Raw genomic sequence first — 20,352 nt, 5'->3', positions numbered from 1 at the left:
GTGGCGGCTCTAACAGCAAGCCTCACCCCCAATGAAGCGCCCCCGGTCTCACCCCCCCCCCGCCCTCCACTTTGGTGATGGCGGGGGGCCTCTCCCGGGCACTCACCCATTGGATGGTCTCAGTAGACAGCCAATGGATAGTGGGAGTTGTGAGATCGGGCTTCCGTCTCTTATGGCGGGAGGAGAAGGCTCCTCTTTCCCGACATCCGCCACGCTTCAAGCCCCCCTGCTCTCAGGAGGCAAGATCCGTTCTGCAAACGGAAGTTGCCTCCCTGGTGCAGAAGGGGGCAGTGGAGAGGGTCCTGGACCAAAGCTCCCTGGGATTTTACGGGCGCCTTTTCGCCGTGCCCAAAGCTTCAGGGGCGTGGCGTCCGGTCTTGGACTTATCTTTTCTCAATACTTTCTTGAGAGAGATAAAGTTCAAGATGGAGACGCCCGCCAAGGTCAGAGACTCTCTCCGCCCAGGAGATTGGGCGACCTCCATAGACCTGACAGATGCATACTTTCACATCCTGGTGCATCCGTCCGACCGGAAATGGCTTCGTTTCCGGTGGGACGAGCAGGTCTACCAGTTCCGCGCCCTCCCTTTCGGTTTGTCGCTCGCACCATGGATTTTTACCATGGTGGTCCGACAGCTGGGCGCTCTGGTGAGGTCTCAGGGTATCCGCCTGCGGGTTTACCTGGACGACTGGCTCGTTCTGAACCAGTCCCAGGCAGGCTGCACGCAGCATACCCAGACGGTTCTTCGGGAAGCCCACTCGTTGGGGTTCTCGATCAACGCGTCAAAGTCGGAGCTGACCCCGTCGCAGACGTTCACCTACTTGGGGATGTCCTTCGACACGGTCGCTTGGACTGTCCGCCCCTCTCAAAAGAGGGTGGACAAGCTCCAAGCTCAGATACGCTCGACTTTGCCCCTCCTGCAGGCGCCCCTTCGCTCTCTTGCCTCCATCTTGGGACAGATGGAATCCATGGCTCTGTTGGTCCCTCTGGGTCGGGTACACAAGCGTCCTTTTCAGGCAGCTCTGAAGCCGTTTGTGGGCTCGACTCGGGTGGATTGGAACGTCCTCGTCCCTCTCCAGGGATGGTTCCAGTCTACCACCCTCCCGTGGTTGGACACGGAGTGGGTGTGCAGAGGGGTTCCGATTGCCTTGCCTCCCCCGGACTTGGACCTGTTCACGGACGCGTCCTTGCTGGGGTGGGGGGCTCACACGGACCTACACACGGTGTCAGGTCTGTGGTCGGTGGAACAGAGCCAGTGGCATATCAACCGGCTGGAACTAGAAGCAGTAGCTCTAGCTCTCACCCGGTTTCTGCCCTCCCTGCAGGCCAAGCATGTTCGTCTGTTTACAGACAACACGACAGTGGCAGCTTATATCAACAAGCAGGGAGGCTCGCGGTCCCCGTCTCTCTCGGACAGGACCTGCGAGGTCTTGAGGTGGTGTTACCAACACCGCATCTCGATCTCCGCCAGGTACCTTCCAGGGAGGCTGAACACTCTGGCGGACGCTCTCAGTCGCTCCGGCAGGGTGCTTCAGTCCGAGTGGACAGTCACTCACGGGGCACTGCTTCGCCTTTGGACCCAAGTCCCAAAGCCTCTCGTCGACCTGTTTGCCACCAGGTTCTCGAAGAGGCTCCCGGTGTTCGTCTCGCCATTCCCGGACCCTCAGGCTTGGCGAGTGAACGCTCTGGACATTCCCTGGACGGGTCTGGAGGCGTACGCCTTTCCGCCTTTCCCATTACTCGGCCGAGTAATTCGAAAGGCGGAGCTGGAGGGGCCGGCCCTTCTACTTCTGGTCGCGCCCCTCTGGCCGTCGCAGGACTGGTTCCCAGACCTGCTTCGGCTCGCCCAAGGTCCTCCCATTCCTCTCTCTCTGCGAAGAGGGGAATTAGTGCAGCCCCGAACAGGCATTCCACACGAGGAGCCCAGTCTTCTGAAGCTTCACGTGTGGATGTTGTTCGGGACTCACTGAGGCGCTCTGGTGCGTCTTCTCCGACGCTGGACTTGGTGGGCAGCTCCCATAGGGCTTCCACCTCGTCCGTATACGCCTCGCACTGGAGGGCCTGGGCCTCCTGGTGTTCCGCTAAAGGGGTGGTTGCAGTGGCTCCTCGCTCTATGCAGGTCGCCAACCACCTCTCGTTTATGTTTTCGCAGGGTGCCTCCGTCTCCTCTATGAGGGTCCGGCGCTCTGCGATCTCTGCTACTCTCAAGCAGATCGGCCGATCTGTTCAAGTGGGGGGGGTGATCGCTGCTGTCATTAAGGGCGCTGCTCTCCTAGGTCCGGTCTCGTTTGCCCGCTCCTAAGTGGGACCTGTTCCTTGTTTTAGCGTTCTTGCGGTCCGCGGAATTTGAGCCTTTGAGCGAGTCGAGTCTCTACAATCTCACTCGCAAGACTCTTTTTCTGGTTCTTTTGGCTACGGCCCGACGGGGTAGCGAGGTCCACGCTCTGTCGGGTCTGCCAGGTGACATTTTGTTCGAGTCGGACGGCTCAGTATCTCTTCGTTTCCGTCCCGACTTCCTGGCCAAGAATCAGGCTCCGGGGCAGGCCTCTCCGTTGGTTCGCGTCAAGGCCTTGACCAACGCGTTGGCTCCGGATGACCCTGATTCGGTCAACTGTCCAGTTAGGGCCTTACGTCTGTATTTGGCTCGGACTCAGCCGGTTCGTTCCTCCTCACAAAAGCTATTGTTTATCTCTCTTCTCACTTCAAGGGAGAAAGACGTTTCAAGAGTTACGTTGGCCCGGTGGGTGTCGTCCCTTATTCGGCAAGCCTACAGTTGGTGTCACACAAGTGGGGGGGGGGCTCAGCCTGCCTTTCCCCTGGTCTCGGCCAGAGCCCATGAGACTAGAGCGTGGTCTTCGTCTTTGGCCGTTCTTCGCTCGCAACGGCTTGACGAGGTGCTCTCGACGGCTTACTGGCGCTCAGAAGATATTTTCATTAATTACTATCTTCGAGACGTGGCTGCACTCAGACAGGATGGATCTCGCGGTCTACCTGCCCTTATAGCAGCCGGCCAGTTCCTGTCCAGAATGTGATGGTGAGTTTGATTTATTTCTTGCCCACCGCCATGTTGATGTTATCTGCTATATATGTGATTCGGAGTAAGAATATGTAATTTAATGGAAAATTTCTAAAGTAAATTTTCATTTCATTAATATACTTACCCGAATCACATATCGAAGTCCCTCCCGCCTGCCCCGCTGTTTGTTTCGGTTTTTCTCTGAGCCGGAATGAAGTAGCCACGTGCGTGGGATGGGAAGTAGCTAATGGGAGGTAACTCCCAGGGGGTAGCTCACTACCATATGCTAGTTCCAGCTTTTTTGGTGTGGGGTTGCTTCCCTTTAATTACTTTAAAGATGGGTAGCGCTTTCAGTACCTTAGCATACCAGACGGTGTCAATGCTAATATGTGACTCGGGTAAGTATATTAATCAAATGAAAATTTAATTAAAAATTTTCGAATCTTGCACACGTTTGCTTTAGTAGTGGCAAAGAAGGAAAGCGTGTGACATAACCAGTTGAAGCTAGTTTACAGGATCAAGTAAAGGCAAAATAATCCCTCTAGATATAAAGAACAGGAGACTCGTTTCGCATATGGTCAGGAATCTGTCAAGGTGTCCAAATGCAAAAATCCTGTTCTGGATACTTTTATTGACTCACATGCGAAGCAAAAGTGAGTCTATGTACTCACCCGAGTCGTCCGTCCGTCCGTCCCCCCCGTCCGGCCGTCCGTCCGTCCGGAAAACTTTAACGTTGGATATTTCTTGGACACTATTCAGTCTATCAGTACCAAATTTGGCAAGATGGTGTATGATGAGAAGGCCCCAAAAAACATACATAGCATCTTGACCTTGCGTCAAGGTCGCAGGGGCCATAAATGTTGTCTAAAAAACAGCTATTTTTCCCATTTTTCCCATTTTCTCTGAAGTTTTTGAGATTTAATACCTCACCTATATATGATATATAGGGCAAAGTAAGCCCCATCTTTTGATACCAGTTTGGTTTACCTTGCTTCAAGGTCAAGGTCACAGGAGCTCTTCAAAGTTGGATTGTATACATATTTTGAAGTGACCTTGACCCTGAACTATGGAAGATAACTGTTTCAAACTTAAAAATTATGTGGGGCACATGTTATGCTTTCATCATGAGACACATTTGGTCACATATGGTCAAGGTCACTTTGACCCTTATGAAATGTGACCAAAATAAGGTAGTGAACCACTAAAAGTGACCATATCTCATGGTAGAAAGAGCCAATAAGCACCATTGTACTTCCTATGTCTTGAATTAACAGCTTTGTGTTGCATGACCTTGGATGACATGTATCCAAAATAAGGTAGTGAACCACTAAAAGTGACCATATCTCATGGTAGAAAGAGCCAATAAGCACCATTGTACTTCCTATGTCTTGAATTAACAGCTTTGTGTTGCATGACCTTGGTCACATGTATTTTGGTAGGAAAAATGTGTAAAGCAGTTCTTAGTGTATGATGTCATTGCTAGGTTTAGCTGAAGGTCAAGGTCATGTAAAGGTCAAGCATGTGAGTCGTATGGGCTTTGCCCTTCTTGTTACTTTGTATTTTATTCTGTTTTTAAATGACTACAATATAAACAATACAGTTATGAAGTATTCCTCATGCAGATTCTATCCATACCAAATTTATGTCTGTCAGTCGTCTGGATGCTGAGAAAATTGACTTTGTTCAAGAAAAAAAGCACCTTTTTTGGCACATAAGGCGTTACGCGAAACGCATGGTACATTGGGCATTGAATAACCAAGTTACTGATAAGGGTATCATCTCAATCCAATTTATAATAGGTCCAGAAATGGATGGAGAAACATATGTTAGATTAATGAAAGTTTGATCTGAACATAGGTTTTGGATTTTGAACGTTCTTTTTTTAGCTGGTCTGTATGTTACATTTGGTGTAAATAATCATGAAAAAAGGGAAACTATCTTAAAAAAAATTTTCTGGTCAAACTTACTTAAAAATCATTGCAGAGGAAAGTCATTAGGTAGGATGATTGTAATTTTTTTTAAATTGAGCGAAAAAGTTGTGTTTGATGTAATTTAATTGTACTTCTAAGTTAAAAATATGCGTTTGGTGTAAATGAAATTGTATCTACTTGCCCAAACAAGTTTAGTCACAGTCTTTAAATAATGCCATAATACACAAAAGTGTGTGTTTTCTTATACCTCAGACATCTGGTAGTTAAACTATGGTCACAGGATTCCTAGTGCTTGCACCTGTTGGCTTGTAGAGAGACTTAAGTGAGGCCATCTGACAAGGGTGTAAATGTAACGTACATACTGAGAATACTTGAAAATGACAATGAATTTGTTTTAGAGACAGAAGATAACTTATCAGTGCTTAAGAACAACCAGCAAGACCAAACCTTTGTTTCAACATGAAAACAAGCACACTGAATGACAAAATTTACCTCAAAAGGACCACTGTTGGGACATTTTGGTGTAAATGTAACATACATCACCTTGTTTTTTTACTGAGACCATATGCAGCACATAATAATGCTAAAAACAGCATATAACAGTCTGTTGAGGGTTTATGAGCTAAATAAAAGATAAATTACCCTTCAAATGGACCTGCAGATCTTCAGAGCCTTCTGTATGTTACTTTACACCATCCTTTTGTGTAAAGATGTACACACAACCAAAAAGGCACAACCATTAATTTAACCCTTTATTTTGACTTGAGACAGGTAGCTTAGAACAAACAAGTTAGAAATACTGTTTAACTGATGTGAGCATAGCCCATTAAATGTAAATTCAGTACCTTGTACTTGCTGTTTGGTGTAAAGTAACGTACAGATCATGGGTAAAATTAACATTTGGTACCGTAGTGGAGTACCAACCTGACTATTCTATCGTGAAAAGGATTTGTTATGATTTCTTGTTTGTAACTCAAAAAACTGCAGACCAAAATAGTGTAAAAATATTTAAAGAGGGTGATTTGATAATAATTTCTACACCGCTGACCGTCCTTTTTTAAAATTAAGTAATAACCTGATGATTGAGGTTAAGGTTTGCAAAACAAATGACATGAAAATTTACTGGAACCTTTTCTGCACCTCCATAGAGAATTTCATTGTTTTAAAAACAGTGTAAATAGGTAAATGTTGAATTGTATCTTTGATTCTGGGCTTTGGTGTAAAGTAACTAACGGATAAATGATTTTGCTTATATTGAGACAGGAGAAACTTTTTTCAAGTGTTGCTTTAGTACAGATCAACTCTACATTCAGCCATCAAGCCATCGGATAGTGAAACAGTTGCCTAAAGCTGAACCTAAGAAAATGACAGCACCTTGAAATTATGTTATGGTGTAAATGTAACATACAGTCATTTGTGCTTTATCTGCAAATATTTGATAAACCGAACACTTGACTGGAAAATAAAATGTTGTAATTGAAGGACAGGAATACCGAGATGTTTATTCATGTAAATTTAAGGAGGTTTAAAAAAAGTCTAAAAATTTTAACACTTTTTGGACTCCTTTACAGATTCTTGGCCATATATATCTCACTTTGCTGTTGCCTGGATTTAGAGCGCTTACCTCCCTTTGTCATTTATCTTGATATTTTTTAGATGGGTGGCATCTGTGTGTGTGTGTGTGTAAATATATGTGTGTGTGTGTTGATTGGTTTGTTTGTTTTTAGACAGGGTGCATCTGTGAGTGTGTGATTTGTGTGCTTTCAGCGGAAGCCTGAGTGCTGTTTAATTGATATATTTTAGACAGAGTGCATATGTTTGTGTATGCTATATGCTTTCAGAAGAAGCCTGCGTGTTGTTTAATTGATATTTTTTAGACAGAGTGCATCTGAAAGCAACGGGCTAACTGTTCCGGTGTTGATGGTGTGAAATGTATGTGACAGGGTTTGTTGACATGTGTGAGGAGTTCATACAATCCCCGGTGAGCAACGCACAGAAGAAGGTGGAACACACGTACACTGGGCCCTCCGACACAGATCTAGCTGAGGAGCTTTCCAAGTGTCAGGCTGATGTAAGTCATGTCTCTTTGTGCTTTGTCATCAGATTTGATTGTGACTTTCTTTGTTAATTGTGATGATGAGTTCAGACTTGTGACAATGTTCTTCTGTCTCTTTGTGATTTGTGATCAGAAGTGATTGTGACTTTCGACGGGTGCAGTGGTGTGGTGGTAAGACGTCGGCCTCCTAATCGAGAGGTCGTGAGTTCGAATCCCAGTCGCTGCCGCCTGGTGGGTTAAGAGTGGAGATTTTTCCGATCTCCCAGGTCAACTTATGTGCAGACCTGCTAGTGACTTAACCCCCTTCGTGTGTACACGCAAGCACAAGACCAAGTGCGCACGGAAAAGATCCTGTAACCCATGTCAGAGTTTGATGGGTTATAAAAACACGAAAATACCCAGCATGCCTCCCCCCAAATCAGCGTATGCTGCCTGAATGGCGGGATAAAAACGGTCATACACGTAAAAATCCACTCATGAGTGAACGTGGGAGTCTAAGCCCATGAAAGAAGAAGAAGATTGTGACTTTCTTTGTTAATTGGGATGATGAGTTCAGACTTGTGACAATGTTCTTCTGTAGGGCAAGCTGGTTTCTAAGACCACTCATAAAAGTTTGCTAAACAAAACAAAAAATCATATAATGGCTGATTTGCAGTGTACCCTAAACAAGTTGTATTCAACATTATTGGTCTTGGTTTTCAGTCTTGACAGGGTGACCTTTAGAGAATGATAAGTTTGTTTCCGATTTGCGTGAATTAGTTCAGGAAGGTTGTCCCTTTGGCACCCTACAAGACTCCGTTTGAAAGCAGCATTGTCTTAGGGGTGGCAACCCAGTAAGGTAATATATTGCAAGCCCCTGGAGCAATTTTTTTATTAGTGCTTTTGTGAACAAGAAACAATTGACAAGTGGCTCTATCCCATCTCCCCCCCCTTTCCCCGTCGCGATATAACCTTCGTGGTTGAAAACGACGTTAAGCACCAAATAAAGTAAAGTTAGGGGTGGCAACAAGTAGACTTTGCATATACATGTATATGGCATCTGATAGTAATAGTCAAATTTGCCTGATGTTTATTTGACACAGAGGAGTATAATCTTGTGATTTTGGATGATGCTTAAAGCCCTTCCTTGATGAGCCTGAAGTTGATTTTTCAAAGACTTCTCAAAGTCTTTTTACCAAAAATTCAGGGTCAAAGCTTTAGTGCAATGAGCTTTGTGGATTAGACTGCGAGAAATTGACGTCACCCACTTAATATCAGGCTTAATACTTATCAGACACACCATTCTCACACTGCTCCACCACACAGGGTCCCCTTGTTATCCACACCTGCAAGCTGTACCCCACAGAAGACGGCACCAGTTTCCACGTGTTTGGCCGAGTGATGAACGGCACACTGCATGCCAACCAGGAGGTTCGAATCCTGGGTGAGAACTACACACTGCAGGATGAAGAAGACTCACGCTTTGGCCAGGTGGGCCGCTTGTGGATCAGTGAGGCCAGGTGAGAGGGTTGGACTGCTCTTGTTTTTTGGTGTGAATTGGTGTTGGTGTCTCACTGTCAGTATAGCACTTTGTGCTTCTTGTAAAACATGCATGAATGTGCTGACTGATAGGTATGCATTCACAAAATCCAAAAAATAAATCTGTTGTGGCTCTGAGAATCCCTCTCCTCTTTCCTTCCTTTTACTATATCTCACATGTGCACTTGCAGACCCTCACGTGTGCATGTTCTCTGACTGAGAATCTCTCTTTTTCCATCTCATGAATGCATGTGCAGGCACACACACACACACACACACACACTCACACACACACACACACACACACACACACACACCTACACACACACCTACACACACACACACACACACACACACACACACACACCTACACACACACCTACACACACACCTACACACACACCCCTACACACACACACACACACACACACACACCTATACACACACCTACACACACACACACACACACACACCTACACACACACCTACACACACACACACACACACCTACACACACACCTACACACACACCTACACACACACACACACCCACACACACACACACACACACACACACACCTACACACACACCTACACACACACACACACACACACACACACCTACACACACACCTACAGACACACACACTCCATATTTCTGTACCTCAGTCTTCTCCCACCTACCCACTCCCTACTGCTTGGCTCCCACTCAAATACATGCACCCCACACACACACCATATTTCTGTACAGTAAAACCTGTCTCTAAAGGACACCCTTGGGGTATGGTAATAGTGTCCCTATTTGACAGGTGTCCTTTCTTCACAGGTGGAGGGGCCGGGGCAATATTTTACAAAGAGCACGTAAAATGTACAAGATACTTTTTGTCAATTCTGGAGTATGTATTTATTTTTCAACACAAAACACAAGGTAAAAACTTAAATAAAATTACTTAAATAAAATTACCAGATCATTGTACAAGGCACAGATTGAGGGCGGTGACAGGAATAGAGAGAGAGAGAGAGAGAGACAGAGAGAGAGAATTGAGCTATTGAATACATATGGGCCAACAGCCCCTTTCAATGGATTGAACATGCGACTCACTGAAAATGTGAGTAATCAAATGATACATGTATCAAACAACAACAAACCCCCCCCCCCCCCCCCCCCCCCCTCCACCTACCCCGTCGCTACACACACTGTGCATTCAAACTTACGCAAGTCGGACGTCACAAAGCTAAAAATAGCTGACTCTTCATCGGTGGTTCAACGGGAAATTCCAATTTTTTCAAGGCAGCGACACGCTGCTCTAAAGTCAACGCTTTTCTTTTTCCTGCTGGAGATTCCATTTTCAAACACAGTACTGTTGCTTTTGGTTGTGACTGTATCCACAATGCGGAAAAGCGAAAGTGAGCGAAGCGAAAGTGAGTCTCCATCTAAACAAGCCACTGATTGGTCAGAGAAGGGACAGGACAACCAATCAACAACCATTTGTGCTACGGCTGCCGAGCACTGACTTGAATAACAGTCGAGTTTTCGAAGTTGCGTTTTCATGTACGTAGTGTCCGTTTGTGACAGTGTTTACACTTCCTACGGTCCGAAAAATCGTGTCCGCGTCCGTAAGTGGCAGGTGTCCATCCGTTAAAGGTTAGTTATTGTTGAAATCATGTTCGTTCCATGATAAACTGTCCGTATGTAGCAGGTGGCCGTTACAACAAGGGTCCGCTAGACTCAGGTTTTACTGTACCTCAGTCTTCTCCCACCTACCCACTCCCTACTGCTTGGCTCCCACTCAAATACATGCACCCCACACACCCAGGGTCTGGGAATGTATTCAAAACACTTCCACTCACACCATTTTCACCTGCATTGACTTCACACCATTTTCACCTGCATTGACTTCACACCATTTTCACCTGCATTGACTTCACACCATTTTCACCTGCATTGACTTCACACCATTTTCACCTGCATTGACTTCACACCATTTTCACCTGCATTGACTTCACACCATTTTCACCTGCATTGACTTCAGGTACAAGGTGGAGGTGAACAGGGTGTCTGCGGGTAACTGGATCCTGATGGAAGGCATCGACCATCCCATCGTCAAGACTTCCACCATTCTCGACATGACTCCACATGAAGAGGTGTGGTGACTGACATTGAACAGAACTCTGTCAGATGTAGTTTGAAAAATTTTACGCAGAGATTGTAGCATTTCAGGAACATAAGTTAAAATGTTTGCCGTATTTTAAAGAACATACATCGTTGTAGTTCTGCACACTACATTGTATATGTTTTTAATGTACATGGCAACTGTAGTTTAACTTATTTGATTTTGTTTTGAGATTATTTCCTTCTAATTATGGATGTTGGACTGTCATCATTTTCATCGAACTCCCACTGTTTGTAATAATAATGATAATAAAACGTTCTTCCATAATGTTTTTCACCACCAAATGGTATTCTCATGGCGCTTTGTATAATGCATTAAAATTTAACATTGGTCACACTTAAAAAAAAATTGTCGGGCAATTTCACAGCACTGATCTCTGTTAAGGACTGTTAGTGAGTGAGACATGTTTTTGGTGTTTTATATATATATATGTCGTGCCGAATTCACGGAATTGCCGAATTCGCGGAATCGGCAATATTTTTGCACATTTCGCGTAATTGGCAAAACGGTGCCCATAATGTGAAATCGGCAGCGTTTTGCCGAAAATTCGTAAAGGCTTCTAAAATGTGTCGATTTTGCAAAAGCGGCAGCCAGTCTTTTACTCTTTGTGTCATCAGAACATTGCATTAACATTGCTTTACCTCCCTATTATGTTTTGTATGGTTTATGTTGGTCTGTGTCGAGCATAACTCCGGAAATGCACGAAAACTACATTTTTTGCCATAACTTATCGATTATTGTGATATTTATCCATTCGAGTATCTAGCTGCCTAAGTGTGATGATTTCCAAGGTATTTGAAAACTTTATAACCCAAAAGTGGCTGTTGATTTTGCAAAATTGTGAAATTTAAGGAGCCTTTACGCGTTTTCGGCAAAACGTTGTCGATTTCGCATATTGGGCAGCGTTATGCCGATTACGCGAAATCGGCAAAAATGTTGCCGATTATGCGAATTCGGCAGTTCCTTGAATTCGGCACGACATATATATATATTGTATATTATATATTCAATGCTTGTTTTGTTGCGACACAGGTGTACATTTTCCGGCCGCTCAAGTTCAACACAGGGTCAGTGATGAAGATTGCCGTGGAACCGGTCAACCCGTCCGAGCTGCCCAAAATGTTGGATGGCCTGCGCAAAGTCAACAAGAGTTACCCTCTCCTCACCACAAAGGTCAGCATTCCCATTCAGCTGAAGTGTTATTGATATATCTTCTGTTTTCACCATCAGAGCTTTGAGATGTGCTGTTTCAATTTGATTGATGTCAACGCTTTAGAATGGGGGTTGCAAGGAATGGAGGCAGCATACCCTTGCAGACTTCTTTCAATTTATAGCAAATTAACGTTGGCATGTTGCCCTGAGTTTTCAAAGATGCTTTCCTTGCCATGTAAAACGATTATGTAAACCATCAGAGTCATAGATCTATCCAGGTATGCACACAAACGTTGGGCACCCTCCCACACAAACGTTGGGCACCCTCCCACACAAACGTTGGGCACCCTCCCACACAAACGTTGGGCACCCTCCCACACAAACGTTGGGCACCCTCCCACACAAACGTTGGGCACCCTCCCACACATATGCATACAATACTTTCTGAAGAGAGTAGGAATTTTGTTGCTGGATATCAGAAACACATTCTATCAGTTATGAGAGCAAAGAGAGAAAGACGGGGAGCTCAAAGTCCTCTCTGTGGCTATGTAATGTAATGAGATGACAGGAGCTGTCTCAAGCACAACTGTTGGCGCTCACTGAAGCAGTCAAGTGCAGATCAAGATTTCACATGGACCAGTTTTGAAAGAAGCTTTCAGACGAGCGTGTAGTCTAGTGGTTAATAATCAGGGCCTAGCATTGTAAGCCGTTCGGCGTACTTTACGCCGAAATAACATCTCCAGTACGCGGGATTCGATTTGGTGTATGCCGAAATGCAAAAACCTGTTATTCCCAAACGGTAAACCCAAACAGTCCCAGCTTTCGTTTTGTGCGCCTTTCGGTTCAATTCTCAATCGGTTTGACAGTTTGCTTGCGCACGCACTTCCTCTGGCATCGCGCGAGCATGCTTTGTGCCGGTGTTTTGTGGCTCTAGACTTGAAATAATGTCTCGAAGCGACATTGTTGAACGTGGTCAGCCATTCAGTGAGAAAGAATCCAGGTATTCCTGGAAGTGGGAATGGCTGGATTTCGTTCCGAAGGCGGAAGGCAAGTCAGAAGAAGTAATGTGCCGATACGGACTATGGCTCTGAAAGGTTGCTATTTCTGTGAAGGCATAATTTAGTTGCTCAATCTTCTTGGGGGGGGGGGGGGGGGGGGGGGGGGGAGTCATTTTAGGTAAAAAAAATCTTCAAATTCGGGGGGCTTTGCTCCTGGACCCCTCTGGGGGCCTCCTGCGGCCCCCAGACCCCCGCCTTTGTAAGCTGAACTCACTTTTTCCAATGCTAGGCCCTGTAATAAGGTTTGAAGTTCGATTTCTGGTCGCTCTTGGTGGGTTATGGGTGGAGATTTTTCAAATCTCAAAGGTCAACTTATGTGCAAATCTACTAGTGCCTTATCCCCCCTCATGAGTACACACAAGCACAAGACTAAATAGGCACAAAAAAGATCCTGTAATCTATGTCAGAGTTCGGAGGGTTACAAAAAACACCTAAACTCCCTGCATGCATCCCCTGGAATTAGAGTATAACTGCGTATATGGCAAGGAAAAACGGCCATCCACGTAAGGAGCCCACTCATGCCATGGGAGTCCCAGTGCATGCATGCAGAAGAAGAAGACAGCTTTTTCTTGTGTCAAATTTGACAACACTTGTGTCTCTATCATCAGGTGGAGGAGTCTGGAGAACACATTGTGCTGGGAACAGGGGAGTTGTACCTGGACTGTGTCATGCATGATCTGCGCAAAATGTACTCGGAAATTGGTGAGTTACTCTATATGTGCTTACCATGTTTCTTTCACATGGTTAATTTCCCTGACTTTGTTTAATCCTACAAGAGAAAATTATGTTCATTTAGTGTTGTCTGAAGTCCCGTGGAAGATTTGCTCGAACAGATTGATCTTAAAAGAAAAGCTTGCTCCAGCACAGCTTCTGGGGAAAACCCTTTCATACTTTATATCACACCTACCTCTTAAAAATGAACCTGTCTTTGAATGACTTCATTGATGTTTGTTGGTTTGACCTAGGTATACTTTTTCCAATTATTGGGTAAAACTATGTGGTTAAGAATGGACACAGACGAGCTTTCCTGACCTTCTGTCCATGGCCCTCAACAGAACAGCCTGGAGAAGGCTTCTGCCGCTTCTGTACTCATGTCCCCTCGATGACAGTCAAGGGATTATGATGATGATGATGCGTATGTGGTGTATCAGGTATCATTGAACTGGAGTGAATGGTGTGTGACTGTGTAAGTTGAGTGTGTGTCATGTTGCGGACATCAAGGTGGCTGACCCTGTGGTGTCTTTCTGTGGTGTGTGACTGGATGTCTTGTGTAAGTTGAGTGTGTGTCATGTTGCAGACATCAAGGTGGCTGACCCTGTGGTGTCTTTCTGTGGTGTGTGACTGGATGTCTGTAAGTTGAGTGTGTGTCATGTTGCAGACATCAAGGTGGCTGACCCTGTGGTGTCTTTCTGTGGTGTGTGACTGGATGTCTTTGTAAGTTGAGTGTGTGTCATGTTGCAGACATCAAGGTGGCTGACCCTGTGGTGTCTTTCTGTGGTGTGTGACTGGATGTCTGTAAGTTGAGTGTGTGTCATGTTGCAGACATCAAGGTGGCTGACCCTGTGGTGTCTTTCTGTGGTGTGTGACTGGATGTCTTGTGTAAGTAGAGTGTGTGTCATGTTGCAGACATCAAGGTGGCTGACCCTGTGGTGTCTTTCTGTGGTGTGTGACTGGATGTCTTGTGTAAGTAGAGTGTGTGTCATGTTGCAGACATCAAGGTGGCTGACCCTGTGGTGTCTTTCTGTGGTGTGTGACTGGATGTCTTGTGTAAGTTGAGTGTGTGTCATGTTGCAGACATCAAGGTGGCTGACCCTGTGGTGTCTTTCTGTGGTGTGTGACTGGATGTCTGTAAGTTGAGTGTGTGTCATGTTGCAGACATCAAGGTGGCTGACCCTGTGGTGTCTTTCTGTGGTGTGTGACTGGATGTCTTGTGTAAGTTGAGTGTGTGTCATGTTCCAGACATCAAGGTGGCTGACCCTGTGGTGTCTTTCTGTGGTGTGTGACTGGATGTCTTGTGTAAGTAGAGTGTGTGTCATGTTGCAGACATCAAGGTGGCTGACCCTGTGGTGTCTTTCTGTGGTGTGTGACTGGATGTCTTGTGTAAGTTGAGTGTGTGTCATGTCAGACATCAAGGTGGCTGACCCTGTGGTGTCTTTCTGTGGTGTGTGACTGGATGTCTGTAAGTAGAGTGTGTGTCATGTTGCAGACATCAAGGTGGCTGACACTGTGGTGTCTTTCTGTGGTGTGTGACTGGATGTCTGTAAGTAGAGTGTGTGTCATGTTGCAGACATCAAGGTGGCTGACCCTGTGGTGTCTTTCTGTGGTGTGTGACTGGATGTCTTGTGTAAGTAGAGTGTGTGTCATGTTCCAGACATCAAGGTGGCTGACCCTGTGGTGTCTTTCTGTGGTGTGTGACTGGATGTCTGTAAGTTGAGTGTGTGTCATGTTGCAGACATCAAGGTGGCTGACCCTGTGGTGTCTTTCTGTGAGACTGTGGTGGAGACTTCTTCCCTCAAGTGCTTTGCTGAAACACCCAACAAAAAGTGAGTTGCTTATGGTTTACACTTCCAGGGGATGTTTGTGGGTTCGTACCCTTGTTGCCATCATTTGTAGTTCTATTGGGTTCGTACCCTTGTTGCCATCATTTGTAGTTCTATTGGGTTCATACCCTTGTTGCCATCATTTGTAGTTCTATTGGGTTCATACCCTTGTTGCCATCATTTGTAGTTCTATTGGGTTCGTACCCTTGTTGCCATCATTTGTAGTTCTATTGGGTTCATACCCTTGTTGCCATCATTTGTAGTTCTATTGGGTTCATACCCTTGTTGCCATCATTTGTAGTTCTATTGGGTTCGTACCCTTGTTGCCATCATTTGTAGTTCTATTGGGTTCGTACCCCTGTTGCCATCATTTGTAGTTCTATTGGGTTCATACCCTTGTTGCCATCATTTGTAGTTCTATTGGGTTCGTACCCTTGTTGCCATCATTTGTAGTTCTATTGGGTTCATACCCTTGTTGCCATCATTTGTAGTTCTATTGCGTTCGTACCCTTGTTGCCATCATTTGTAGTTCTATTGGGTTCGTACCCTTGTTGCCATCATTTGTAGTTCTATTGGGTTCGTACCCTTGTTGCCATCATTTGTAGTTCTATTGGGTTCGTACCCTTGTTGCCATCATTTGTAGTTCTATTGGGTTCGTACCCTTGTTGCCATCATTTGTAGTTCTATTGGGTTCGTACCCTTGTTGCCATCATTTGTAGTTCTATTGGGTTCGTACCCTTGTTGCCATCATTTGTAGTTCTATTGGGTTCGTACCCTTGTTGCCATCATTTGTAGTTCTATCTCTCCTCAGTTTTTGAGTCACTTGAGAAAAAGTGACTCTATGTAATCGGTCAGTGTTAGTCTGTCCGGCCGGCCGTCCGGCCGGCCGGCCGTCCGTAGACACCACCTTAACGTTGGACTTTTCTCGGAAACTATCAAAGCGATCCGGCTCATATTTTGTTTAGTCGTGACCTCCAATGACCTCTACACTTTAACGATGGTTTCGTTGACCTTTGACCTTTTTCAAGGTCACAGGTCAGCGTCAAAGGAAAAATTAGACATTTTATATCTTTGACAAAGTTCATCGGATGTGATTGAAACTTTGTAGGATTATTCTTTACATCAAAGTATTTACATCTGTAGCCTTTTACGAACGTTATCAGAAAAACAAGGGAGATAACTAGCCTTTTCTGTTCGGCAACACACAACTTAACGTTGGGCTTTTCTCGGAAACTATAAAAGTGACCGGGCTCAAATTTTATGTGAACGTGACTCCCAGTGACCTCTACACTTTGACGTCTGCTTTGGTGACCTTTGACCTTTTTCAAGGTCACAGGTATGTCTTGAAGGAAAAAAATTGAAATATCATATCTCTGAAACTATTCATCGGATTTGATTCAAACTTTATAGGATTATTCTTTACATCAAATTATTTACATCTGTATTGTGTTGTGAATAGCAATTTCTTCCTGTCCATCTGATGCCTCATATAATATTCAGAACTGCGAAAGTGACTCGATCGAGCGTTTGCTCTTCTTGTTTTACTTTCTAATTGTAAAATTCTCTAATTTCTGGCATTGATTTGCATTGCTGGTAGAAAAATTTCAAGACATGAGTGGAGTGCTGTTGTTTTAACAGACATAATACATGCCCTAATGTTGGCTGTTTTGTTTTAATGGGTTTTTTTAATATTTGGATTTACTCATGAATGAGTAGTAGCACCTGGCATTGATTGCACTGTTTGTAACTGAACTACTTGTGAACTTGTTGACATTTTCTCTGACTCTGTGCTTTTCTTTCTCTCTACAGGAACAAGTTGACAATGATTGCTGAGCCACTGGAGAAAGGCCTTGCTGAGGACATTGAGAACGAAGCTGTGCAGATCTCGTGGCCTCGCAAAAAGCTGGGAGAGTTCTTCCAGACCAAGTACGAGTGGGATATTCTGGCCGCTCGGTCCATCTGGGCTTTTGGACCGGACGCAACTGGACCCAACATCCTGGTGGACGACACACTGCCCTCTGAGGTCAGCAGGGGTTTATAGATAGAATGTAGACTATTAATTCCATAAGAGAAATAAACTCAAAATTTATTTTGTAACCTTGAAAGATTACAGTTCGATTTATCCTGAAGTTGGATGTGAGTCGGTGCCCTGTGAATTGTTAGTAACTGAGTCAAACTGTGCCACAAAGGAAAAAACCCTACATGCTTCTGTTTAATACTTTACTGGCAGAAGACAGTATAAGTTATTTCTAATATGCTGACTGTTAGCAAATGATTACAGACATGTCGAGAAAATGGATGAACTCTTTTTTGACTCACATGCGAAGCAAAAGTGAGTCTATGTACTCACCCGAGTCGTCCGTCCGTCCGTCCGTCCGGAAAACTTTAACGTTGGATATTTCTTGGACACTATTCAGTCTATCAGTACCAAATTTGGCAAGATGGTGTATGATGACAAGGCCCCAAAAAACATACATAGCATCTTGACCTTGCTTCAAGGTCAAGGTCGCAGGGGCCATAAATGTTGCCTAAAAAACAGCTATTTTTCACATTTTTCACATTTTCTCTGAAGTTTTTGAGATTCAATACCTCATCTATATATGATATATAGGGCAAAGTAAGCCCCATCTTTTGATACCAGTTTGGTTTACCTTGCTTCAAGGTCAAGGTCACAGGAGCTCTTCAAAGTTGGATTGTATACATATTTTGAAGTGACCTTGACCCTGAACTATGGAAGATAACTGTTTCAAACTTAAAAATTATGTGGGGCACATGTTATGCTTTCATCATGAGACACAATTGGTCACATATGATCAAGGTCAAGGTCACTTTGACCCTTATGAAATGTGACCAAAATAAGGTAGTGAACCACTAAAAGTGACCATATCTCATGGTAGAAAGAGCCAATAAGCACCATTGTACTTCCTATGTCTTGAATTAACAGCTTTGTGTTGCATGACCTTGGATGACCTTGACCTTGGGTCAAGGTCACATGTATTTTGGTAGGAAAAATGTGTAAAGCATGTGAGTCGTATGGGCTTTGCCCTTCTTGTCTCTACTTGCTGTTGAACATTACTCAATTGAAGTTAGTTTTCCGCTGTCTCTTGAGATATTAACATTCTCCATTACAGTTAACAAACAAGAACAGGGAATAATGCAAAACATTGCGTTGTAGTCTTTAATACATAAGGATGAAGGTTTAAACAAATGTTAAGACTGTTGTAGAACTGTCATCATCTCAAGAAGTAAAGCACATGTTGTATGTTCTGTACTGTTTGCAGGTGGATAAGAACTTGCTGAGCGGAGTGAAGGACAGCATTGTGCAGGGATTCCAGTGGGCCACCAGGGAGGGACCTCTCTGTGACGAACGTGAGATATAACTCTTTCTTATGTATATCATCTATTAGGGAGACCTCTGTTTCAATTTGGGTCAATTGTCATTATGGTCCTTGAGCAAAGCTTGTCCAAAAGGAGTCTTATGACAGAAAGCTAGTAGGGATGAGACTTAGTAGTTCCTTGTTGATCCTTTCCCCTTGAGTTGAAACCTAATAAGGCACTCACCAAACACTTTCATCAGTCAGAAGCTTATTTCCGAATAACAAAATTGGATAGGTGGATCCAAACATTGTAGAGACAGGGATGTGGTGTGGAAGTGGGGGCTTGCCAGTTGAAGACACAAGCTAGATTAGTATTTGTGAACCCCTTTTAAGCACCTCCCCCCCCCCCCCCGCCCCGATTTAAGACCCCTTCCCTTTTAAGACCCTGTTTTGTTAGATTTCCTGTTGATAACCTGTGTCAATGTACCCCCATTTTAAGACTCCCTCCTTTTTAAGACCCGATTTTCTCAGAATTTTTGAGGTCTTAAAAGGGGGGTTCCACTGTACTTGAAATAAACGAAGGGGTAGCAGCCTTTGCTAGTTATGTGTCTGTCAGGCTGATCTTTCTACATGTCTTCAAGTTTGAACTTTGACACACAAGATGTAACAATACTAATGATGTTATCTTATCTGATTTGACAGCAATTCGCAATGTGAAGTTCAAGCTGCTGGATGCGGCTATCGCAGGAGAACCCATTCATCGTGGTGGTGGTCAGATCATTCCCACAGCACGTCGTGTCGCCTACTCTGCTTTCCTCATGGTGAGATGGCCTTCACGTAGTGGTTGTCTCGCTGTGTGTCTTTTTATTTGTCTTTCTTCTGCCTGTCTGCTTCGTACTGTTCATTAAGAGTGAGTCCACTATGACGTTCTTTACTTTATTACAGAAGTCATTAGGTCTACAGAAAATGTGTCGTTTGGTCCATATGAGAAAAGAACTCAAGAAATTCAGAACAGTTTTCAGTGAGAGGATGAGGCTGATACTGTCCCAGCAAATGGCTCTTTGCTCTTGTGTTTACATACACCTAGAAATATAATGCTATGAAATCGTTGTTGCAAGACATCCAATTCAGCCCCTCCTCTCGGTTGAAACCTTGGCTTGCCTGTTTTTTTCTCCTGAATATTCAAGTCCCTCCATTTTAGAACTGTGTATTTTAGTCAAGACTTAACGCTTTCTGAATGTTGTGTGTGTAAAAACACGAGAACCTGTGTGTAATTATTGCGCTGCTTTATGGCAGGCCACACCCCGTATGATGGAGCCGTACTGTTTTGTGGAGGTGATAGCGCCTGCTGACTGTGTGTCGGCCGTCTACACTGTGCTCGCCAAGAGGAGGTAAGTGTGTTACTCGTGCATCTCTTTCACAGGGAAATACTGCTACACAGTGATGGCGCTAGTATGTTTTCAAACCGGTACGCAAACTTTTATGATTCAAACAGTCCAGAAAAAAACCGGTAGGCTGGTCATTGGAACCAGTAAGAGTCCAACTCGAGTACTGGTTTTGTTGTTTCACCAGCGAAAAAAACGGTAGTTC

The 20,352-nt window shown here is 44.6% G+C and overlaps 1 protein-coding gene across 2 annotated transcripts in view; it reads left to right on the top strand.

Moving 5' to 3' along the window:
- LOC138982766 (116 kDa U5 small nuclear ribonucleoprotein component-like) overlaps nt 1-20,352 on the top strand; it is a 94,846-nt gene that overhangs the window by 17,322 nt on the left and 57,172 nt on the right. For both annotated transcript variants that reach the window (XR_011460968.1, XM_070356089.1), the window contains exons 15-24: nt 6,891-7,018; nt 8,309-8,502; nt 10,555-10,666; nt 11,728-11,868; nt 13,514-13,607; nt 15,358-15,448; nt 17,255-17,468; nt 18,727-18,814; nt 19,465-19,583; nt 20,059-20,153. Coding sequence is in view for 1 of the 2 variants with exons in the window: in XM_070356089.1 (XP_070212190.1) it covers nt 6,891-7,018; nt 8,309-8,502; nt 10,555-10,666; nt 11,728-11,868; nt 13,514-13,607; nt 15,358-15,448; nt 17,255-17,468; nt 18,727-18,814; nt 19,465-19,583; nt 20,059-20,153 (1,276 nt within the window). In the remaining variant the exon portion in view is untranslated. The remainder of the gene's footprint in view (nt 1-6,890; nt 7,019-8,308; nt 8,503-10,554; nt 10,667-11,727; nt 11,869-13,513; nt 13,608-15,357; nt 15,449-17,254; nt 17,469-18,726; nt 18,815-19,464; nt 19,584-20,058; nt 20,154-20,352) is intronic.

Source organism: Littorina saxatilis, linkage group LG12 (genome assembly GCF_037325665.1).
Source record: "Littorina saxatilis isolate snail1 linkage group LG12, US_GU_Lsax_2.0, whole genome shotgun sequence".
In the NCBI taxonomy this organism is placed as follows: domain Eukaryota; kingdom Metazoa; phylum Mollusca; class Gastropoda; order Littorinimorpha; family Littorinidae; genus Littorina; species Littorina saxatilis.
Note: the sequence above shows the minus strand (reverse complement) of the source record. Positions and strands in the feature narration are given on the sequence as shown.